The sequence below is a fragment of the Carassius auratus genome, chromosome 8 (assembly GCF_003368295.1).
Source record: "Carassius auratus strain Wakin chromosome 8, ASM336829v1, whole genome shotgun sequence".
In the NCBI taxonomy this organism is placed as follows: Eukaryota; Metazoa; Chordata; class Actinopteri; order Cypriniformes; family Cyprinidae; genus Carassius; species Carassius auratus.
In genome coordinates this window covers 25,028,180-25,053,041 of record NC_039250.1, presented here as the reverse complement: position 1 = coordinate 25,053,041, position 24,862 = coordinate 25,028,180, and the positions used below count along the sequence as shown (strand labels likewise).

At 38.2% G+C, this 24,862-nt stretch overlaps 2 protein-coding genes across 4 annotated transcripts in view; one reads left to right on the top strand and one right to left on the bottom strand.

Annotated features, from left to right (window-relative positions):
* LOC113107776 (semaphorin-3G-like) overlaps positions 1-7,853 on the top strand; it is a 31,125-nt gene extending 23,272 nt beyond the window's left edge. The window contains exons 7-16 of one of the 2 annotated variants that reach the window (XM_026270483.1): positions 41-189; positions 1,139-1,253; positions 1,378-1,447; positions 2,142-2,518; positions 2,603-2,694; positions 3,101-3,142; positions 3,745-3,970; positions 4,512-4,645; positions 5,163-5,671; positions 5,786-7,853. In XM_026270483.1, the coding sequence (XP_026126268.1) occupies positions 41-189; positions 1,139-1,253; positions 1,378-1,447; positions 2,142-2,518; positions 2,603-2,694; positions 3,101-3,142; positions 3,745-3,970; positions 4,512-4,645; positions 5,163-5,630 (1,673 nt within the window). In that variant the 3' untranslated portion in view covers positions 5,631-5,671; positions 5,786-7,853. Of the gene's footprint in view, positions 1-40; positions 190-1,138; positions 1,254-1,377; positions 1,448-2,141; positions 2,519-2,602; positions 2,695-3,100; positions 3,143-3,744; positions 3,971-4,511; positions 4,646-5,162 lie in introns of both variants that reach the window. The other variant, XM_026270482.1, reaches the window with a different exon arrangement.
* A 3,114-nt stretch (positions 7,854-10,967) lies between these two features.
* LOC113107775 (semaphorin-3B-like) overlaps positions 10,968-24,862 on the bottom strand; it is a 43,406-nt gene continuing 29,511 nt past the window's right edge. The window contains exons 5-19 of one of the 2 annotated variants that reach the window (XM_026270479.1): positions 24,138-24,200; positions 20,055-20,174; positions 19,867-19,960; positions 19,659-19,778; positions 19,044-19,186; positions 18,814-18,928; positions 18,643-18,712; positions 17,960-18,104; positions 17,516-17,735; positions 17,333-17,421; positions 16,989-17,030; positions 16,723-16,880; positions 16,465-16,520; positions 13,995-14,134; positions 10,968-13,806 (exon numbers count right to left, since the gene is read on the bottom strand). In XM_026270479.1, the coding sequence (XP_026126264.1) occupies positions 13,312-13,806; positions 13,995-14,134; positions 16,465-16,520; positions 16,723-16,880; positions 16,989-17,030; positions 17,333-17,421; positions 17,516-17,735; positions 17,960-18,104; positions 18,643-18,712; positions 18,814-18,928; positions 19,044-19,186; positions 19,659-19,778; positions 19,867-19,960; positions 20,055-20,174; positions 24,138-24,200 (2,070 nt within the window). In that variant the 3' untranslated portion in view covers positions 10,968-13,311. The remainder of the gene's footprint in view (positions 13,807-13,994; positions 14,135-16,464; positions 16,521-16,722; positions 16,881-16,988; positions 17,031-17,332; positions 17,422-17,515; positions 17,736-17,959; positions 18,105-18,642; positions 18,713-18,813; positions 18,929-19,043; positions 19,187-19,658; positions 19,779-19,866; positions 19,961-20,054; positions 20,175-24,137; positions 24,201-24,862) is intronic. The other variant, XM_026270480.1, reaches the window with a different exon arrangement.

Here is a 24,862-nt window from a genome sequence, read left to right as displayed (position 1 = left end):
CATTAAAATAGTGTGTATGTGTGTGTTTGTGCATGTACAGAGCCCAGGTTTATTGCGGCCCACCTCATTCCTGACAGTGCAGACAGAGATGATGATAAAATTTATTTCTTCTTCACTGAGAGAGCAACAGAGAGCGCAGAGCGAGACGATGAAGGAGCCATACACACACGCATTGGACGATTGTGTGTGGTGAGACAAACCACATACATACATTCAGGCACAAGCAGGCCAGTATACTGGATTGCTTCTGCCTTTTTTCAACCACATGTGCACAGCTGCTGGATGGTTTGCATGCCTCTGAATCACACACACACTCACCCCTTACCCCATTGCCCATACACACACATACTTACTAACACACAAGGCTGTGTAGAGTAATGGGAGCAGTACAAATCTCCCTCTGTCATTCAGAGGTCAGTGTTCAAAGAGCCGGGGTCAATCGCACGTTACTGTCACTTTGACTGCTATTCATTGTTCACTTCAGCACATTCCCAAATCTCACACACACACACACACACACTCTCTTACACTGCAGAGAGGGTGATTATCTCCACATATACCGATTACACAGATTTAGGATCCTTTACGCCACCCATGTGTCTTCTATACGGTATACTAAGCTGAATTGCTTTTTGGGAATCCGTAACAGTATTTCCATTACAGTGCCATAATCTCCATAACTGGCGATTCTCTGAGATATTTTGATATTTAACTGTTCTTATTCCCACGGGAAAAGTTACAACTGAATGTTTATGTATAAACAGGGTTCAGATTACAGAGGTTTGGGGTGTGTGACCCCCTTAATAAACCACTTCAAATGAAAAAGTGAGTTGTGGGAACTGTCAAAAACTCTGTTGCACTAGAAACTGTGGGAAATATTTGCTGAAAAGCATGTATGGATGTACTTTGGCACTTTTGGTATACTAGGCTGAATGTACTATGATTTGGAATGCACTAATTCTAATCTTTCATACTACTTAGGATGGATAATATACAAATTGATACGAAAGGATAGTTTTTTTTACCCAGTTCATTGTGTGTGGTCTGGGGGTAAATGATACTGGGATTTGACTTTCCGCCGATCTGTTGTCCAGAAGTGAAATCAACGCCTCATGATTTGTTGTTTATGTGGTTTCAGAATGATGCTGGTGGGCAGAGGGTGCTTGTGAATAAGTGGAGCACATTTGTTAAAGCCCGACTGGTGTGTTCTGTTCCTGGACCCCATGGCATCCAAACACACTTTCACCAGCTGGGTGAGACAATAAACACACACACGCCCTCGGCTTCTTTTTTATATACAATATTATATACACTTTAGATCATTTTGATCTCTTACGACCCTTGTGTGATCTTTGACTGTTTGTGCTTGTCTTGCAGAGGATGTGTTTCTGTTAAGGACCAAAGATGAAACCAATCCAGAGATCTACGCAATATTCAGCACCATCAGGTCTGTTTCAAATCCAGGCTGAAAGCAGATCTGTTTATCTGTGCATTTCCTCTGTTAAATCACTGTGTTGTTCAACTCATACTGATTGCACTCTATTTCATTCAGTTTAAGTATATATATATTGAGTTGAACAACAATTTGTTTTCTTTTGATTTAATCATTGTAGATTAAAAACATTTTCTTATGTATTTTTATGCCACCTTGTTTGTTTTTACATTCACATTTTGTATTTTATAATTTTTATATTTTTATTTATTTATTTATATTTTTACTCATTTCCGTACTTATGACATTTTTTAAAACACTTCGAATTGCCATTGGGTTTGAAATGTATAATGAACTTGCAATGCCTCGTAATTTTTAAAAGAATAGTTAACCCAAAATTTTACATTTGCTGAAAATGTACTCTCCCTCAGGCCATTCAAGATATAAATAAGTTTGTTTGTTCATCAGATTATTGCGATGCTTTTATAAGCTGTTTCAACTGTTATTCTGACGGCACCCAATCACCTCAGAAGATCCATTGGTAGGCAACTGATGTAATGCAAAATTTCTCCAAATCTGTTCCAATGAAAACAAACGCTTCTACATCTTGAATGGCCCATAGATGAGTCAGTTTTCAACAGAACAAACATTTTCCTTTAGAGCATAAATCAGGGGTATGCGAGTTTAACAGAACATTTTCTCTCTCTAGTAATGTGTTTCAGGGCTATGCAGTGTGTGTCTATAGTATGGCTGATATCCGGGAGGCATTTAATGGGCCATTTGCTCATAAAGAAGGACCTGACTATCAGTGGGGACCTTACGAAGGACGCGTCCCTTACCCGCGACCAGGAGTGTGCCCCAGTAAGATCACGGCCCAGCCTGGTCGTGCCTTCCGCAGCACACTGGAGTTTCCAGACGCTGTTCTGCAATTTGCACGAACACACCCACTAATGTGGCGCCCGATTTACCCATCACAGCGGGAACCACTGCTGCTCCACACCGGCGCCCCATACAGGCTCACACACATCACTGTAGACCGCACACAGGCCGAGGACGGATACTATGATGTCATGTTCATCGGCACTGGTAAGACAGAGTGCCATCAGTTTAGTTAACACTCAAGTGTGTTTATAACCCTGAATGAATAACTGTGGCCTTTGACCTCTTCAGATACTGGGACTGTGCTAAAGATTATCGTACTTGCAAATGGAAACACTCTTGCAAATGAGGAGATCACACTGGAGGAGATGCAGGTGTTCAAGGTCTGTGAGACTAAATGTGTATGGGTGTTATGAGGTGTGAATTTATATGTCTGTTTGTGAGAATATCTGATTTAGGAAAAAGCTGAATGTTCACCAGCCATTGCAGCCTTCATTGTCATTATTCAAAAATGCTAATTTGATACTCAAAAATGAAATATGTCCTATTATTATAAATGTTGACAACGGTTGTGCTGCTTAATATTTTTGTGAAAATCATAATTTTTTCTGGATTGTTTGATAAATTAAAATTTTAAATGAACAACATTATTTGCAATAGCATTTGTTTGCACAATTTAATGCATCCTTGCTGAATAAAAGTATTAATTTCTTTCTTAAAAAAATCATACTAAACCCAAACTTTGAAAAGTACCTTTAGTTCTGTTTCTCATGATATTTATCTCTGCAGGTACCCACTCCCATAACCTCCATGGACATATCTGTGAAAAGGGTAAGTTCGTGCACGCTCGCTATATTGTTTCTGCAAATTACCGTGAGCATAGGCATAAGCAGCAATATAAATTAATTTTCCACAAAATTCCCAAAGAGGCTTTTACTGTGAGTAGAGAAATGGGACTCTACTTTGTGTGTTTTTGGCCCCAAAGCAATAAAACATTCATGCAAAATGACCAGTTGTTTATTGTGAAGCAGGTCCTTTATAGCCCAACCAAACTGACAGTTCACTTACTTCATTGACAGTCCTAGAGCCACAGAAGTTAAAGTGTCAGTTCACCCCAAAAATAAAAAAACATCAACTCATTCCAAACTCATGCTTTTGATTGGAATTTTAAAAAATGGATTTGTGCTTAGACATATTCAAACGTAGTGTCTCAGTACCGTTTTTTTTTTTTTTTTTTGAATTTGCCAACATCGGTCCTCATTATATGGAAAAGAGCAGCCAGGACATTCTCCTAAAAATCTCCTATCGTGTTATACGTATTTGGAATAATATGTTTGACTAAATAATGACTGAATTTAGATGAATTATCTCTGTTTTCTTCACATGAATGCTGGAAAAATGCAACCAAAACTGTTTTTTTTTCTCTGTTCCAGCAAACTCTGTTCGTGGGTTCACAGACAGGTGTTGTCCAGGTGCCTCTGCACCGCTGCAGTATGTACGGTAAAGCTTGTGCCGAGTGCTGCCTGGCTCGAGATCCGTACTGCGCCTGGGATGGACACACCTGCACACGCTACCTGCCAAACACAAAAAGGCGGTACCGAAGACAGGACATCAAACATGCAAACCCAGCACTGCAGTGCACGGACCAAAACCTCAGCGGTAAGAAAGAAGAACAGAAATGAAAGCCTCCTTAACTGAGTGCAGCCATGCTGCATGAATGTCAATACACCCGTGGCCTCCTCCAAGAACTTCTATTACATTTACATGTCAAAGAGCAATTACCTCAGAGATTTGAAGTTAAATTGTTTAATCATTTGTGTTAGAAACTTCAGAACACCTTTGAGCTTGTCTAACAGGAAGATTAATAGGGTTTGAAGGGCAATGTCACTCCACTGGGACAAACTCTCTGTTCGGTGTTAAAGACAGGAACTTATAGAGTGAGAGGTGAACAGACAGATCATTCTCTATCTCTCATCACAGAGGAGAGAGAGAATGAGAGGAAAGAACAAAAGAGGTGTGAGTGAAGAGCACTTGAGTGTTTGCGTTCCAAAGGTGAGGATGTTGGTGATGAAAAGAGATTATATATGTATGTGCACACTTATACAAACACACATGCAGTGGAAAATCCTGCAGTGACCTTACACTGAACCATGTTGTGCATAAAGTGTCTGTATTAACAGCCATGCATTCCCGTCTGTAGTGGAGGATCTAGATCTGACTGAAGAACGGGTCGTTTATGGCACTGAGAACAACAGCACCTTCCTGGAGTGCATCCCTCGATCGCCACAGGCCACTGTCACATGGCACATTCAGAGAGATGACTACTTAGAGGAGGTAAGATACATACAGTACAGCACATACTGTCTTTGAGAGGACCAGAAAGTATTCAGACATGTTGAAATATTGTTGTAGAAAATTAATTTACAAATGTCAAATATCATTTTCAAATAAAACTGCATTATATTAGAAATGATATACCGTGTGTGTATATATATATATATATATATATATATATATATATATATATATATATATATATATATATATATATATATATATATATACAATTTAAAACAATATATATGTATACAATCTGGATACATTCTGACCGGGAAACTTGTACATTGTCCATAGTCCTCTAAGACACTTCCAGATATCCACTAAAAATGATCTTGAGACCAGTTGGTGTAAAGTCATTGAAAAAAAAAAGGAAAGTTAGGTGTACTTGTTGGCAGATCCTGTTTGGTTTGATTATCTAACAGAATAAAATGTATTCATTTTAAGTGTGCTTTTAGAATTCTTTTTATTTAATTATTTGATATTTAAAAAAACAATTATTTCCTCTGTTTAGGTGACACTAGATGAACGTGTCATTAAAACAGACGATGGTTTGTTGTTCCGCCGTGTGCTTCGTCAGGATGAAGGCATCTATGTGTGTCGATCTCGGGAACACGGATTCACACAAACCCTCTCACGCTTCTGGTTGGACGTCTTACACGCTGACACCCTTTCAGACCTCCTGTCACGTGACGGCAAATATAAAGTATGGTCACCGTGTGCCGCCAACACAGCCTCGGTCAATCGTGGCCTGGCCAGGACGTGGTTCAAGGACGTCTTGCAGCTGATTGGTCCTTCAAACCTGCCACAGGTGGAGCAGTACTGCGAACGTGTTTGGTGTAATGAGAAGCTGAGACGCAAGCACAAAAACATGATGGACAAATATCGGCAAGCGCAGGACTCTGCGAGAAGAGCACGAGTCCAGAAGAGCACGGGAGAATCTCGAATCCGCTCTCCACGGGACCTCCACACGCAAGAGTAAAACACAGACCCACATGAAGCAAAATGGACTTCCAATGAAAAGTGGGTGTGATTTTTAGATGCTCTCTCACACACACATACTTGTTTTTGTTTGTGGTGGTGTAAAATATTGTAGGTTTTGTGTCTAACAGTCCAAGTTCTCTCTGTGTTAATTAGGACATTCTTGAGCGTCCTCTCCAAAAGTTTCTGTGACCATGGCAGCCGGCCCTCATCACCTCACAGTAGACCGTGGCTAATGTTATACGTCTCACTTAAAAACTCAGCAGCTGCAAAACCTTTTTACTGGAACAAATGAGGGTAGACAGGATGGAACTCGTAGACTGGAGCGCTGCCCCTGCTATAACAGGTGCCAAGAAACATACATTAATTTAAGATACATCTGGCTGTGATACAACTGGGCATAATGCTCAGAGACTTTTCCTCAACTGAGAACTACGGCAGCGTTCAACAAAACTCAGCCTGCCAGTACATGAAGCTGTAAAGAAATAAAAGTTTGGACTAATTCGACTATTTTCTGGTAACTGAATCATAGCTTGACGACCGTTGAGACTTCAACAGAACTGACATTGTTCTTAATCAGTGTGAAACAAAGCATCTTGAGCTTTAGAACTTTGCACAGGGTTCGGTTTCTTCTCTTTTCATTTTTTATAGTGATGTAATGTTTTGGAAACACTTTATAGTAAGGTCCAATTTGTTAGTTAATGCATAAGCTAACATGAAAAAACTGAATTTTACAACATTAATCAAACTCGGTGTGTGTGTGTTTTTCTAATTATATACCTGTATTTTTTTTTTTTTTTTTTTACATTGTATAAATTAACGTTAATTTATTATGAACACGAATTATCAATGAACAGTAGTTAACACTAACCTAAACTTAAAAATGGTGTAAAAATTGTTTGGTTAATACTAGTATAAAGACTAATTCTCACTATTAACTAAACATATTGGCTGTTTATTAGTACTAGTAAAGCACATATTCACATGATCATATTCTACATTCCTAATCCTAGCCAATACCTAAACTAACTTACTAACTATTAATAAGCAGTAAAAAAAGTCATAGTTAATTGTTTGTTAAGAGTGAGATTTGGACCTTAAAATAAAGTGTGACCATTGTTCGTTGTTAGTTAATATTATTACACGGCCGTTTGGAATACACAGCTCTGATTGGTCAATCACAACATTCTGTTGTCTATTGCAACACTGCAACTAAAACTAGCTCTACATACCACATCAGAGATTTGTGATTTCTTTTTTCACCCTTTGACACCTTTTGTGTGTCCGCAAATTACCTCAGAGAACTTAATATTACTGCAATATAATTGCTGTGTCATGTCCATTTATTTATTTATTTGGTGAATAACCGTGTATTTTTGCCACAACGACTGCCTGACTGTACATCACTCACAAACGGAACCTTATTATAAAGTATTTCCGAGTTTTAATCATATAGCACACTTTAACAGATGTAAAACTAGTCAGCTGATGTTTAACCGTTCATTCTAGCAAACGCTGTTCTGCAGCTGCAGTAGCCTTTATACCAACATCTCAGTTTTTTTCTCTCGCTTGTTCACCTTTTTTTCTAGTTTACTTGTTTCTTTGTACATCTACACTAAAAACTCCTGTATCACTTGAACCATTTATTTATTTATAGATAGAAAGGTCTGGAAAAAAATACTGCTTTGCCTAAAAACATTGCTGTACAAATCTTTCCTGGAGAGAAACTGTTTGCCTGCAAACTTTCTCCAGTGACTGTATCAGAACTTCAGGGTGAAATTCATCAAACCGCTGGAGCAAATCAAACAAAAGAAACAAGCTGACTTATAATTTTCCGTTCAATGCCCTGACATGACTGACTGCATAGACTAGTTGCACTGAAACTGCTTTTTTTTTGTGAATGGGTACAGCAGCAGCACTGCTCTGATCTGAACTGCATGTGTCATCAGTTTTTGAAACACAACATTAAAACAATAACCTGAAAGGAACTATTCTGTACCTTCCTGAACATCAACTGCACAGTTTCTGTTTTTCCGCTGTCTTTAAATCAGCTGTTGTGATTTTAGCACATTTTACCTGTAGAAAAAATACACACAGGAAAAATGCAGTGTTTTAGCTAGTGTCTGATATATTTATATGTTATTTAAAAGTGCTTCTTGCATGCAGAAAACTCCGACCTGTGTTTGGTTCAGTGATGATACATAAATAAACGTTTCACACAGAGTTTTATGGGTTTGTGTTTCACATTGGGTCCGTGGAGAGAGATTAGGTCAGCCCAAAGCGACCCCCTCTTAGTGGGACCCAGGGGTTGGGTGTGACCGTTCAGCATTACAGATGTTCCTTTTATGTTCTCCAACGTGTGCTGGTTTATCATGCTAAACTGAAAAGGTCTTTTTCTCCTGAGATTGTCTTTGTCAGTGCTCAATTTATAAATGACTCCATTCAAGTGAGGTCATCTGTTAGTGTCATTAGTCAGTACGAAGCTCGACATTAAGAACAAGCGCCTGCGCTGTGATATATATCGCTGCTGGAGAACAGACCACAGTAAAAGAGCTATAAAAATCACTTAAACCAGATCCAGCCAGAACCGAAACACCAGCACAACAAGGCCCAAATGTGCGTTTATATGTGATGCAGTTAGCAGGATACGGTTGCATCATATAACTGTCAAACTGTGCCATGGTTTTGCTGTCAATTTTAAAAAGCTAATTGCTAAGTCAAACATCACTGTTTCTACTGCTATTGACAACTGATCAGTGATGTTCTGGCAACCATCCACAATAGCCTTAGCATTTTTTTTTTTTAGATGAGATTAAAAAGCAATAAAAGGAACCAAAACAATTACAAATCTTTTTAAATTATAGTTTAATTAACCTCCTCAAACCAGGATTCCCAGTCTGCACACATTTTTTATAATACCAAGCTCTAAAATATTTTATTGACTAGAAATTTAAATCTTATAATTTGTAATCCTTATCATGCAAGAAGTCATTTATATTCATTGGGAAAATAGTGTGGGATCCCTGAAGAACATTACGCATTTAAACAATTCTGAAATTTTCATTATTATTTTAGTGCCTTGTCCTAATTTACAAAAAGTAGGATTGCCCATAGATCATGACAGCCTTTTTTGTACAGTCAAACATCACAAGCATTTCCTTCCAAAAATCATAAAAGCTTTGTTCATGAGTCTCTAAAAATATTTTAACTTTCTGCTTCATTTTGAGTGGATCTAGTGGTGTTTGGCCGCATGGGGACCATTTCACTTTGGCATTAGCATAAAATGAAAACATAAAATGTATTTCCTTCATGTGTTTGAATCAAAGTCAGTTTATTGTTTCAATAACCTTTCAAGAATCCTTCAACTTTAGGAGGGAAGGGAGTCAAACAATTACCTCTTTATGTCTCCACAGAACACTTTTGGAGTTTAGATCAGAAAGTGAATAAATGCAAGAGAGGCTTGCACACTAAAGGACAGTAATAACTGCATCTGTTGTCTATATTACATTAGACTGATACTGTACATTTATGCATTGTTTCTTTCTTTGCCACAGTCTTGTGTTTTATTTTTCAGCGTGTGAAAGTATTAACTAGTTTGTCTAATAATCAGTTTGATTTTAAACTATGTTAGTCTACCCTGCTATAAAAACCAGCTAAAACCAGCCAACCAGCTTAGGTCTAGGTGCATCCAGCCTAGTCTAGGCTGGTTTTAGATGGGCTTTGGCCACTCTCTGAGCTGGTCAGACTGGGAGACCAGCTCAAACCATCTAATTAAGCCAGCTAAGACCAGCCAACCAACTAAGGTTTTTTTTTTTTTTTTTTTTAGCAGGAACATTTTTTTTGTTCATATTTGGTGTCAGTAATTTGCTCATAGACATAAACCTATTTGTGCTGAACTTTGGCTCATCTTGTACTGTCTGTGATACAGACAGGAATTATAGATTAAATCAATCAAACTTACATAATTATCATAGCAACAGATAAAAGGAGGAAGGAAGGTACGCATTAACTCTCTCCTGTTCATTCCCGGCCAACTCGAAAATGTTTATCAAACACGTAAACAGTCATTCTGACTGTGGTTGTGTGCTAGGAACTGCTATAAATATTCAAACACAGCAGCTGCAGGAACTGTCAACACTGACGCGCACCAGTGTCCCACTTCCTGTTTAGAAATTCGGACAAACACCATCAAGGTCTAATCGGACATACCTGTGTTTCCACGCCTGTATAACACTACACTGAGCAGCACAGCTGTGTGGAAATAAACATTAAATTACAGAATCACCCAGACTGCCAAAGTATGACTGGTGAGACCACGTTCACTCGGTCACTATCAAGAGGTTTAAATCCACATACACATTTTCTTTCTTTCCCACAGCCCTTGCAATAAGATCCACAAATATAATATTTCCTGAAGCCCAATTATGTCTTAAATAACAAATTTTCATTGTTCAGGGAGGTGTTTTTCAACTTGGGTGAGACCGAAAGAAAGACGAAGAACGAATATGAGTGCAAGAACCTATAGGTGAGTCAGTGAGAAGATCTGTTGACCCTGCTTTCTAAAGTCAACACCTCTAATGAGAGTCTGGGAGGTTAAGGAGTCTAATGAAGGGTTAATTAGCACTAATTGACATCATTAATCATTACAGCTGTCACAGAAAGAGACATTCCCAGTTAGCAGACAGAATGGGAAATGTGTAACAAGTGGTCACGTTTAATATTGTCTTTATAGCATATTCAGTATTGCAACTAGCAAAAAAGTTCCCCTTTTTATTCATTCTTATCTCTATTCTACATAGTTTTATTCTTCTGGGCAATAATGTGGAAATGTTCAAAACATTTCCTTCACTTATTCTTTTTTTTTATGCTACATTTTATATATATATATATATATATATATATATATATATATATATATATATATATATATATATATATATATATATAAAATAACTTTATAAATTCTATTTTCTTATTTAAAAAAATAATCGTACCCAATGAAATATTCTGTTGTGAGACTAGTGTGAAACACAGCTGCGCACTCCAGTGGTGAGTTCGCACTACTGCATAAAATTTTTTCCCTCAAATTTCTTTCCCTCAAAAGGTTGTAAGTCCAGTTAGTTCACCCAAAAATGAAAATTCTGTCATTAATTACTCACTCTCATGTCGTTCCAAACCTGTAAGAAACCTGTAATTTTTTGTTCTGAAGATTAACAGAGGTCTTACGGGTTTGACAACTAAGGGTGAGTAATTATTAATGACAGAATTTTCATTTTTGGGTGAACTATCCCTTTAAATTCTCACTCTTTCTCTATCAAAAATAAAACTGAGGAGTTATTTTCAGTAACTTTATGTTTTATTGTGTTAATCATTTACAGTCTGATGCAACAATCCACAGAGAAAATACTCAGGGAATAATACAGTGTTCACGTCAACTTTGGCCTTCGACCTTTGACTTGTCCACAAAATGCAACTCACAATTTTTCCCACTGTACAGAAATCCTAATATTTAATGGCACAAACACACAGAGCCTCTTTCACTTTGAGACACACAGCCTTACACCCGCTTTTTTTTTCTTACACTCTCCTCAAAAGCTGAGAAACGTCACAAAGAAAGGAAAATCAGATGAGTTTAAAATGCTGTTTGAATAGTCTTTTAAATTACCCAAATAATTACTTTCGAATGGTGTCTTTAAATATGTATTCAAAAGAAGGGAGAGGATTTCAAAATATACACACAAGGATGTTCTCATCAGAATGGACATTACACATTTCGGTCAGTTTCATCACAAACCACCACGACACATTAGCTTATCGAGCCATAAATATGCGCTAAAAACACCAGATAATCTTGCAGGACAGTTTTAAACATGGTCTTTCCATTGTATAAAAAAACGCTCACCAAGACGTTTTAAGTCATGCAAAAATAACAATTAAGTACAACTTTTAGAAAACATATAAATACTACCAAATGATAATCCACCAGTTCCGCTCGAAATATTCTTAAATCCACTTAAAAATTAATCAGAGTTGATTATTTCACAATGCCACGTTTCTCTCATCCTCGACACAACAGAAACCACAAATACCCGCAGACACCAGAAGAGGGCGCTCAGACCAAGAGCCTCTCCTCCCGCAGCGCCATCCTTTTACCTTGCTAATCACCTTAAGAGTCCAAAATACTGTACAAACGTTCGTTTTCTTCTATTTTTTTTTCTTTTTTTTTTTTTTGTGGCGGTGGATATCATTTTACCACAGTTATAAGTTAGCGACTATGACTACAGTAGCCTAAATATGGTATTTTGTGGAGAAAAAGTAACAGGGTAAATGTAAGTTGTCTGACTCGCTCCCACACCGCTTAATAATATTAATAATAATAATAATAATAAAACTTTGGCATCGAACGTTTGTAAGCATGCATTTAGCGACAAATTCAACACCGCTATTTTGAAAAGACATAAAGAATCAATTAAAAATAAATGGCCCATTGGCTAGACTCTTTGAATGTGTTCAATTAAATATTCATCTGAAATGTCAGAGTGAGAGCTGAAGACATCTTTCTTGGGTACTTTTTCTTGTTTCTTCTCTTCAGATAGGGCCTTGGATCTGTGTTTCCTGATTTAACTCATTATCTAGCATACAAAATACATGAGCTGTGGTCTTACAGTATATGATGCTCACAGAACACTTTTTTTCTACTGTGAATATATATGGCCGAGCTGTATAAAAAGCATGTAAATCTCTCTTACAGACACATTTACATAACTCTTCAGACTTTTATTATTATTATTATTATTATTTCAACAGGTTAGTTGTAAGTTTAGACCTAAAGGTGTCTAAAAGAGTTCTTCCTCACCTGGTCTCAGACCATACTACCATGATGCCCCCTGTACATTAATGCTGTGTCCATCTCAGTCTCATAGAACACATAATCAGAACACCTGAAACTACTTTGTAACTCAAAATAATTCCCCTTTGTTACTTTACAGAACTGGCAGAAATGTAAAGCTCACTGAACCCTTTATACATACAAGGTATATAATTACCGTCACATGTACAACCTTACCAGATCACAATGTACAGTTTTTATCTTTTGTTTGCTTGAAATGTTGTGTTTTAAGTCTTCAAGCAGTGAAAGAAGAGTGATGACGTTCATATGGTGAGTCAAGGGTCTGTGAGGTCTGTGTTTCAGGGCCAAAGTGAGAGAAGAATCTAATCTAAGAACACATGTTGCACAAACAACCAGATGAAAACGAAGAAGAGTATGCATGGATTTACTCAACGTTTGTCCACAAGAGCGCATGCATGTCTTTCTGTCTTCAATATCCGATCAAAGCTTTTCTGTTACAATTCAAAGGGATTTTTTGGACTTTAGGAGCTCTTGAGTTTGGTTTGTATTCAGATGGATGGAGTGTGGGTTTCTGGATAACCATCAGGAGTAATAGATGCTGGCGGGAGCGGGATTGGGGTCGTGGGGGCACTAGATTGAGTCTTCAGACTGGAGATGAGGACAATAGAGTATATAGAGACTGATAAGAAGCAGTGAAGTGTCGTCACAGGGATAATAAGAAGCAGAACAGGCGATAAACAGTCACTGAATGAGATGCTGTGTGAGAATCTGTCAACCTCCAGTGGTTTTTGCTCTTTCTTCCTGTCTCTCAGTTTCTTTTTTACTCCGTCTCTCATCCCTCGCTACTCTCCCGCGCTCCGCGGTGCTCTGGGGCGGGCCTCCCATCATGCGTTCTGCGGTTTCGCCCTTTCCTCACTTCCTTCAGGTGCTTCCACTTTTTAGAGTGCAGTGGGTCGTGAACCGGCGCCTCATTGGCTGGATCTGGAGTGCTCTTCCCTGATAGGCTGTGCCTGCGTGACCAAACTTGTTCGCAGATCTGGTCGACTGTGTTTAAGTTTGGATGATCCACCAACTGCATGAAGTCTCTGTACCACAGCTTTTGATTCGTTGACTGCCCGTGATTGGCGTGGGATTGGGCAGGGCTGCGAGGGATAGGAGCTGAAGGGGCGGAGCCAGCCAAAGGCAAAATCTCCAGTGTGATCGCGAGGAGGGTTTGGGTGAATCCATGTTCCATCGCGTGACACTGATACACACCACTGTCTCTACGCACCGCTCGCCTTAGCAACAGGCCTCGCTCGGTCTGCAAAACACGGTCATCTAGACGAACCTGTAATTACACACACACACTCAATAAATACATCAAATATGAGTTATAACCGCACTGATAAGAGACAGAATGAAAGTCATTCATTTGAACAAAGACACACATTTATCATCTCTTATCAATGCCGTCTATATCCGTCTTTCCCATAATAACCACACATATCTGTCCCAGCCGGCTCTCTTCTCTCTCACCTCCTCCCGTGGGTTTTCTGGGTGCCTCTGATAGGTCCATGTAATCTGGGCCTGTAGTGATTTCGGGATGCATTCCAGGAAGGAGCTGCTTCCATCCACAGCATACAGCCTCTTCTCCAGGACACGCTGCTTCTGATGGTCTGCACAACATTGCAATGTATAAGATAAGGCATTAGACAATCAGTTTAATCATATAAGATTGAACACTGAAATGTATAAACTGCATTGGCTCAGTAATGTGTATAATAAATACACTGACATGAAAATTCTGGTTAATAGCAAAAAAACTAGTTATTTTAATGTTTTTCTATAGAATGCACCATGAAAATTAAAATCTATCGTTTTAAATGCTCCAAGTAAATTTATACTGTTACAGTGTGAGTATTTGGAAATTTTGCAATTGAAGCTGACATTAATAAAGTCTGGGTTGTTTTTTCTTTTACATTTACCTTGAGAAGATGTCATGCAACCCTTTCTTTGTTATCCTCTACATTTAGCATGTTATATTTTATTACATAAAGTACTACTCAGAAGCTTGTGGCTTGGAAGACTTTTAAATTATTTTTTTTTTTTTAAGAAGTGACTTGTGCACAGCAAAACTGCATTTATTTGATTAAAGATACAGTAAAAGAGTAATACTTTGAAAAATTATTGCAACTCTTTTCTATTTTAATATATTTAATATGATTTAAAATAAATTTACTCCTGTGGTCCAAAAGCTGAATTTCTAGCAGCCATTACGCCAGTCTAGTGTCACATGATCCTAATTTTCTTATATTCTAAATTCATTGCGCACAAACTAAATTTTTCAAGAGTTTTTAATTCTGATAGTTACCACTTACAGCTTAGGAAAAAAAAAATTATGTATCTCAAATAATTTGAATATTCCATTTTGATCTTGATTAGTTTGATTCATTGTGAGTATAAATACTGTACCTCTTGGTCTAGTTTAAAACATGCAACCACAATTATGGGAAAACTACTGACTTGACAATTGTCCAGAACTCAATCATAAACACCCTCCACAAGGAGGGGATGCCACAGAAGGTCATTTCGGAAAGTCCTGCCTTATCACAGAGTGCTGTATCAAAATATATTCATAGAAAGTTGACTGGAATGAAAATTGTTGTAGGAAAAGGTGCACAAGCAACAAGGATGACCACAGCCTCGGGAAGATGGTCAGGAAAAGCCGAATTCAAGAACTTGGGAGAGCTTCACAAGGAGTGGACTGAAGCCGGAGTCCGTGCATCAAGAGTCACCACAATCAGATGTCTACAGGAAAAGGGCTACAACTGTCACAATCCTAGAACTAAACTACTCCTGAACCATAAAAAATGTCAGCAGTATTTCACCTGGGGTAAGGAGAAGAACCTAACTGTTGCTCAGTGGTCCAAAGTCCTCTTTTCAGATGAAAGTAAATTTAGCATTTCATTAGTAAATCAAGGTCTGGAGTAAGGAGGAAGACTGGAGAGGAACAGAATGCAAAGTTCAGTGTGAAGTTTCTGAAGTCAGTGATGATTTGGGTGCAGTGACATCTGCTGGTGTTGGTCCATTGGGTTTTATCAAGTCCAAAGTCAGTGCAGCCATCTACCAGGAGATTTCAAAACACTTCATGCTTCCATCTGCTAACAAGCTTTATGGTGATGCTGATTTCATTTTGCACCTGCCCACAATGCCAAAACCACTTCCGAGTGGTTTGCTGACCATGATATTACTGTGCTTGATTGGCCAGCCAACTCATCTGACCTGAACCTCACAGAGAATCTATGGGGTATTGTGAAGAGGAAGATAAGTAACATCTGATAAACAATACAGAGGAGCTGAAGACCGCAATCAAAGCAGCCTGGGCTTCAATAACACTTCACCAGTGACACAGGCTGATCACCACCATGCCACGCTGCATTTAAGCAGTAATTTGTGCAAAAGGATCCCCAACCGAGTGCATAATTAAACCTGCTTTAGAGATCTTGAACATTTGTGTTTTGTAAATCTTTTTTTTTTGGATTGATCTCTGAGAAAATATTCAAATTTTTTGAGATACTGAATTTGTAATTTTCCTAAGCTGTAAATCATAACCATCAGAATTAAAACAAAACAACTCTTGAAATATTTCAGTCTGGTGCAATGAATCTAGAATATAAGAAAGTTAGCTTTTTTTGAATAAATAACTTTTCCATGATATTCTGTTTAAAAAAACATTTATTATCAATGTTAAAAAAAAGTTGTGGAAATCATGATACTTTTTGCAGGATTTTCTGATAAACAGAGTTTTTGAAAGAACAAACTTTATTTAAAATTTCTACTTAAAAGTATATTTGTCACTTTTGATCTGATTGAATTTTATCTCTGGAAATTGTGAGCAGACTTGTGACCTACCAGTCAAGAACCACTGCCTAAATTCATATTGTGACCTAATAACTGTGCTGCAGTGAGAACAGAGAAATGGCTGTTGGAAGTACTGCAGTATTACCTCCTGAGCAGAGTGCATTAGGATCCCCATTCCTCACATCCTGACGCCGGAACCTCCTACACACATCAATACACATACACACAAACATATTAAAAAGCCTTAGCATAACATATTCCTCAGGTCTGAGTATGCAATACAGTGGGATCCAATAGTCGGAAACAAGTAGTTGAATTTTGAATATGGTCACAGAATTTTAGACCATTTCAGACAATGTGTATGAACAAAGCCGTGCAATAACCAGTATGACTGAAGCTGTACCGTTTTGTGTTTGGCAGGTAGCGTGTGCAGGTGTGTCCGTCCCAGGCGCAGTACGGATCTCGAGCCAGACAGCACTCGGCACAAGCTTTACCGTACATACTGCAGCGGTGCAGAGGCACCTGGACAACACCTGTGTCTGAGCCAACATACAGCTGTTGCTGTGGAGAGAGAGAAAATCACATGATTTACTGACACACTGCTTTCATGTGTTTCTGTAATTCTGTTCAAAAATAGCTGGATTTTATTTAAACAAGACTCATTCTTACCCGTTTAGAGGAAATCTGCATACTGATAACAGATGAAGAATCCTGCAACAAGAACACAAGGGTTGGTTTTACAGATGTTTATTAATTTATTTGAACTATGAAAGCATTATTATTTTCTTTAAATGTAAAGTGAATCATAATTGCTAAGACTAACTTACAAAATGTTAACATTAAAAAACATTAACATTCAAACAATTAATTTAATTATATTTGATTTATTTTAATAGCCATATGAGGACATCACTAAAAAAGAGGTTTTAGCATACAGGTACATCTGATCACAAATTTATCCCCAAAGTAAACACACACACACACACACACACACACTCACACACTCCTATCACCTTAAAGACCTGAAGCTCTTCTAGCAGAAGCTCTGTGTTACTCCAGCTTCCTTTGGGCACAGAGATCACCTTCAGCACTGTGCCGACATCTGCAGAGAGACACAGAGAGGCTTTAAGCAGAGCCACAACCAGTAAAGACAGTTTAGTCTAGAGGGTTTTACCAATGTTCGGTCAGTATTCTACCTGTTCCGATGAACATTACATCGTAGTGTCCATCAGCGGCATTGACGCGGTCTACAGTAATCTGAGTGAAGGTGTATGGGATTCCAGTACGCAGGAACAGTGGCCTGCCTCCCAGTGGAGTGACTGGATTAAACATTAATGGATGGTGCCTTGCAAACTGGATTACATTATCAGGGAAACCTTTAGTGGACTCAAAACTCCCAAACGTTTTACTGGGACACTGCGGAAGAGAGAAAGAGATATCTGTAGAATCCAGAAACACAATCTGTTCACATGATATCAATATACTACACAGGTCAGCAAGTCCAAACCTATTACCAATCTACTTTTACTTTTACTTTACAAAAGCTCATTTATATTCCCACAAACTTGTTTTGAAATGGCATTTATACTTCTACTTGAAATATTGTTTATTTATGTGAGATGTAAGGAAACTGTCCTTACCATGCCTGGCCGTGGGTAGGGCACTTTACCCTGGAATGGAACCCACTGATAATTGGGTCCCTCTTTGTGGGCAAAAGGTCCTAAAAATGCCCGACGAATGTCATTCATGGTGTAGAGACACACTGCAGAACCTTGAAATACGCTACTGTAAGAAACAAACACACGTTACAGTATAGGGATATATAAGTGACTACACAAATGCTGAGTTCAGATACTTCGGCTCACTTTTACTTATTAAAATGCCATATTTACATAAATTCACCCTAAATGTTTTAATTGAAAAAAAAATTTGTATATCTCAAAAAAGATATATATAGAGTGATCACATACAGTAAATGTAAATATTTCCTATACAATCCATTATTTTAATAATTATTTAAAGGCACATTTCACACAAACAATGAAAATTCTGTCATGTTTTTTGGGGGGCTTACTTTGAAATTTGGATTAATAGTTTTTTTCATATGAAAGTTAAATTTAGGGAAAGTTAAATTACTTTCAGAAAAAGAAAAGAAAAAAACATTTAGCTAAATGTTTATCTTTTTGTTTTACAAAAAACAAACAAACAAACAAAAAAACATTCATACAGGTTTGTGCCGACATGAAGATTAGTAAACAATTACAAAATGTAACTTTTTGGGGTGAGCTAAGCCTTTAACCCACAACCTTTGATGAACTCTGACCTTGAGGTGGTGAAGACGGTGTAGATCAGCGGGTTCTTTCGGTCACGGGTCTGCAGCAGGAACACATCCCCTAAAGGTGTGGACAAAGGTCAGATGGCAATGAAATGCAATTGCCAGCTATAACAGCATAATTTAAGCCTAGTGTGTGTATGTGAGAGATAAAGTTCTTACTAAGTTCATCAAAATGTGTTTCAGTGCCATCATTGCCTGGTACAGAACACACAAGACGAGCCTTTAGAAATGTCGTCCACTTATTTACTAGACTGCGCTGTCCTCCCATATCATTCTGTCAAAAAAAAACAAAAAAACACATACATTCAAATCAAAATGATAAACTGCAGCCAATGTTCATTGGCTTAGTAAACGCATATAAAACCGGGCTGATAAATCCTGCTCCTAACCCTGCAGAGCTGACCAATCCGGGAATATGTAACTTTCCCAAATCCCTGAGCTTCTACAGCAGTTTCTCTGAAGAAGAAGAAGACTTTATCATCGTCAGGATTCTCACTCTCCGGAACACCATATGCCGCAATAAACTTGGGCTCTGAAACACAGCATTATCATAGGGCTCAGTGTCATTATACAAAAACAGAAAAACAAAGATGCATCTAAACACATGGCTCAACGACAGATATGAGTGTGCAAGATAAAGAAAAGGAAAAAGAAAACTTTATAAAAATATCTCATTAAAAAATGCATGCAGGATATGCTTATTCATTCTAAGATATAATTGTATTTTTTTTCTGCATGTTCTTTAAACCACATGATGTAAATTTGGCTTCAAAAAATATATAATATTGCAACAAAACTGATTTTTTAAAATAAATAATAATAGAAGATTAAGATAAGCTATTTAAAAATGTTTTCTTTTCAAGAACTTTATTCTTTTAATGTGAACTTTTTTCTGTCATGATATCTGGACGGTTGTATCACACTGATTTTTGTGACTTCATGCAAAAAACAAAAACTAAACATGCCTAATTTTGTCTAAGATGCTTTATCATAAATATACATACCATTAAGCCAGCGAGAATCATGCTGTTCTGTTCGTATGGAGGGCCTTTGTCCCATGCTGCGAAAGATTGTAAAGTCCCGTCCCATCAAATCAGTGGCCACCCCTGCATAAAGCTCATCACCTATGCAATGATGTAGAAATGATTACAGTTTTGACGTGATGTAACAGCATTTAAATGGAAGACAGAAGGCTGAACAGTGGCAACTAACCAATTAGAACAGATGCTGATGTGTGGCGTGGGTCGTATGGACTCTTTCCTTTTCCATCTTCTACCACAGAGGGGTCGATTCTAAACACATGATCCTGAAAAGAAAAAGGAAAATAAAGCCCTGCATTTGGCCAACTGCCGTATATAACACAAACTCATTCACATGCATCCAAACACTCACACACTTACCTCGATCTTCTGTCCCACCTCCACATAAGCACAGGTGGGGTGGAAAGCCCCTGTCCCACAGGCGTACAGGTGAGTCCGATTGTAGTGGTGTAGCACTTTCACATAGTTAACGCAGTCCGTCTGCAATACACACACACACACACAAATCAATTTCACGAAGGACATATTTGACATACTTTCACCATTTCATCTTTCAGGCAGGGAAACTATCAACATCTGGATCGACAATTAATAGCTCAGAGCCAAAAGCAGACACAAAACATACACACATATTTTTCAGTTTGTCTTTTAAGGGACCACGTATGGGTCAGACCAGAAACGAAATGTCGTTGTGTTACGTATCCTTGACGACAGTCTGACACGAGCGCTGACCTTTCCCCGCTCGCTGTGATCCCGGAACTCTCTGTAATCTCTTGCACTCTCTCGTTCAAACATGAAAACAAAGACAGGTTGACTGTTCAACGGACACACATGGACACATACAGTCTCTCGGTTTCTCTTTTCCTTTGTGAATGTGCTCGCTGGAGCAGGCCACATGTCCCAGAGTGCCTGAAATCACTACGACAACACAAGGGAGCTGGAACATCCGGATTTCAGGGTGGAGGGAGAGGATGCAGGGATGAAGCACAGAGAGGCTAGATGAGATGACTAGAGAAACAAGAAGACCAAAACAAGACTAGAAAAAGAAGAAAGGAGAAGGGACAACTTGAGACAAGAAGATAAAAGATGACCAGAGAAGATATGAGACAAGGAAAGACAGCAGCAAAGAAGAAATTAGACGAGGGAACTAGTGAGCAGAAAAGACCAGATGAAACAAGAAGAGAAGAAGAATAAAGAGAAAACCAGGGAGGATGTAAGTCATGAAGAGACAATCAGAGACAACCTGACCAAAGACAGCAAGAAATTACAAGATGACTAGAGAAGAGGAGTGACAAGATGAAACAAGAAGAGGCGAGAGGAGGATAGATTAGAAGGCCAAAGTTGAGAAGACTAGAGAAGAATCAAGACAAGAGATGAGAAAAGACAAGTCAACCAGATGTGAGAAGAGAAGAGAAGAGAAGAGAAGAGAAGAGAAGAGAAGAGAAGAGAAGAGAAGAGAAGAGGGTCTCCTCTGAGGGTCTTCTCTGAGGGTCTCTTCAGTTTCAGTAGCAGATGTTCCTGCTGTTTGGACTGTAATTATGCCTCACTCCAACTTTCCTCTCTGACTAACGGTGGGCCTTCAGCAGCAGAAGGAACCCTGAACCGAACATCTGTGCACAAGAAACACTTACACACACACACACACACTGAACTTCAAATGTTAGGCACTTCTCCTTTGGGTTCCAGGGGACAGTGTGGCACTTGACCAATTGTCCAATGAAGGACTGTCCCAAAGCAAATCAGTTAACATATAATTTGATTAGATCTTCACTCAATATATCTGTAATAAGACCAAACAGTATAGACAGAAAAAAGTTTTACTTACATTTCTGTTTATACAGTTATTGAAAGCAATACATTTATAATCTAATTTCATCAAACAAATGGGATTTTACACTTCGTCTTAATGCATGAATTGGATGCTAGAGTATAGCAAAAACCAGGTATCTTATAAGCCAGCATAATCATGCTAGATTAAAAGGAGTGTATGTGTTTTGTGTAGCCTCTCCACTACCTTTACAGAAAGATTGACATGTGCCCTCCTGCCAAGCTTAAACCCTGCACACAAACACACACAGACACGCATATACAGAGCTTGTGGAGAACAAAGGCCTCTCTTTGAGCTTAACGCACCCTGTGAAGAGTGTGTGTGTGTGTGTGTGTGTGTTGTACGGTGGGGGTGGCGGAATAGAATCATCGAAGACCAATTAAGTTGCTGACAAACTGTGTTTATACAGGAAGGGGTCTCTCCCTTTCTCTCTACCTCTCATACACACACACTAGGGCTTCTGTTTCGACAGCTTTACAGCCCTCAATAAGGGAAGGACGTGCTAGGGGTGTGTGTGAGCATGTGAGTGTGTGTGTGCTCATGGGCTCTTTGAAGTGAGCCCACGAGACAAAGAAAGAAGAAAGAATGAAATACTGAGAGGGAAAGAAAGAAAGAGTACACAACAAAAGAAAAAGAGCTTTAAAATGAACAATGTCTCTCAGGAGGAATAAGCCGTGTGTGTGTGAGTTTCCTGCTGAGATGCATGTGGTGAACTTTCAACTTTGACCTTCTTTTAGCCTGATCATTGGATCCCTGTGTGATTGTCCACATGTAGTTAGATAAGATGTAGCATCACATTTATAAATACACCTCGCTATTTTGTTTGTGAGACATTGTTAAAATTCAAATTAATATAATGATAATGACTCAGAAATTATTTTACTGGGATTTTACTTCCACTCCAGTTAGCTCCTGACCTGAGAACTGCAGTGTTGAATTTTAATGAATCAGTTCACTTGAAGATGTTGAACTTGAGAATCAAATTGAATGATTCATGTTGATCTGATTCACAAATCTGAACAAAGTGATTCATTCATGATTCAGACTGATCTTACTGTAGAGCTGACTTAAACTATACTAGTCAACATTTTAAGTAGATGAAAGTTGTCCTAAAATCTAAAACCTAAAACCTAAATGCAATCTTGTCTTAGGACAACTTTGATTAACTTTATTGATTCACATCTGTTTATCATATGAAGATGTTGTATGGCTTCAGAAGACTTGTAATATAGCACACAAGTCATCTGGACCACTTTTTCATACATTTATGATGTTTCTTGTTCTGTTTTCCCTAATTTTGGAGCTTAACAGACATTGACACTATTTACTGTGGTTGTATGACAGTGACTGAAAGGCTAGGAGTGAGAAAGAAGCAGGACATAAAGACGCTGAAAGACAGAGAGCGAGATGCAGAGAAGTGAGTCAATTGAAAGCAATAATGAGTGAGAATTAGGAGTTCAGACGGAGAGACTGAACAAAAGAGAGATAGCATGAGAAAGTGAAAGGTCAGGGGGAGAATCCCAGGGAAAATCTTAAGTCTTTATTCATGGAGGTCTGGTTCTGTCCCTGCCGTCCTGTACACACCTACATGTAATGAGGGTCAACTCACAGGTCAGCGCACTGAACAAAGTCTGTGTGTGTGTGTGTGTGTGTCAGTTCTCACTGTCAGCTGATCTCAGTCAGTTACCCACCACAGAATGAACTCCAACTCACATGTATTTTGAAACTACACAACCTTGCACACCCTTTACAATAAAAAGAACATTTAGACAGACACAGTGTTCAAAAACCTCCCACACATATCCGCTTAATTCACCAGATAAAATACTAAAAACATGAACTACGACCTTCTCACAAACATGTTCAACATGTTACAATACACAAGTATTAAAGGCACACTATAAAACAATAAACTCCACTTACAAAAAGTACCATGGTGTTTGCATGTTTTTGGACATATTACCATGATAATACTGTTTTTTGTTTTTTTAAAGACTCTTATACTTACCAAGTCTGCATTCATTTGATCAATTTGACAGCTGCTTAATATTTTTCTAAAAACCATGATATATTTTGTCAGACATTTATTTTAACTGTCACTCTTGATCAATTTAAAGCATCTGTGCTTGATAAAAATATTATATTCTTAATTCTAATTCTTTGTTTAATTCTTAATTATTTATTCTACTCTAAATCACTTTTAACCTTTATGGAGTCTTAATCAACCTATGGTCCCTCAATATAAAAACATCAGTTTTTAATCAGCAACACTTTATTATAACGTTCATCAAAAAACTAAAACTATTATAACAGTAGCCTACATAATGCTTATCAGATAAGCAAATGTTCACCAATATTATGAAACTTATATCTTCTTTGTGGGCTCTCTGAATTATGTTCATGAACAGGCCCCTGATTTAAATCTTTGTCTCTACACTGATATATGTCTGTTATTGTTGGAGCCGTTTGGACGAGATGTTTGTGATGGCAGTGCTAATTGCCTGAGTGTGTGTGTGTGTGTTTGTGTGTAAACAGCTCATAGGAGAGATGGTACTGATAGATGTGTAAACCGGGTGTGTTGGTGACCTCAAGATCTGATTATGGCAGACACTCACGTTGATGTCTTTCCCGGCCCAGTTGCACTCTTCTCTCCAATCAACAGGTGCTGGCCAGTAGATCTGAGAGATACAAGAGACAGAGAGAGTCCAGAAGTGAGGAAGAGCTTTGGCTTAAGGTTAGGACCTTTGCAGGGTTAGACGTGTTCGGTAGCTTGAGGGACATTCTCTCTGAACACAGATCCGGACACATCCTCACTAAACCACACCTGTGTGAGTCTTGAGCAGCACACAGTGACCGACAACTCTCACTCATCATTCTTTCTTTTTCCTTCCTAAAGTAATAAAAACCTATCATTCTGTCATCGGCATGTTGGCTTGGACCACCATAAATCATCTGGCATGACTTAGAAGGCTGATTCACTTTCACAAAATAAATACTAAAGCTTCCTCACTGGATCTCTAGCACAAACGCACACACAATCTCATAATGTGTGGGCGGCACAAAATAAAAGTGTAAATGGGCTATAAAAAGTCATGTAATCACTTAATTTCTTAAATATCAGCTATAAACACTGGACTGCTTCCCTAAAGTAAATGTTTGACAGAGATATATAAGCAAACATTTATAAGAATAACATCTCTAGTATTTTCTTCTTATTCCAATGTGAAAATATTTTGTATTTCAGAACCCCCCCCCCCCCAAAAAAAATACATAAATAAATAACAAATCACAGTAAATTACCTCTAAAATTTTTAATAAATTACAAAAGTTATTTTTTTTA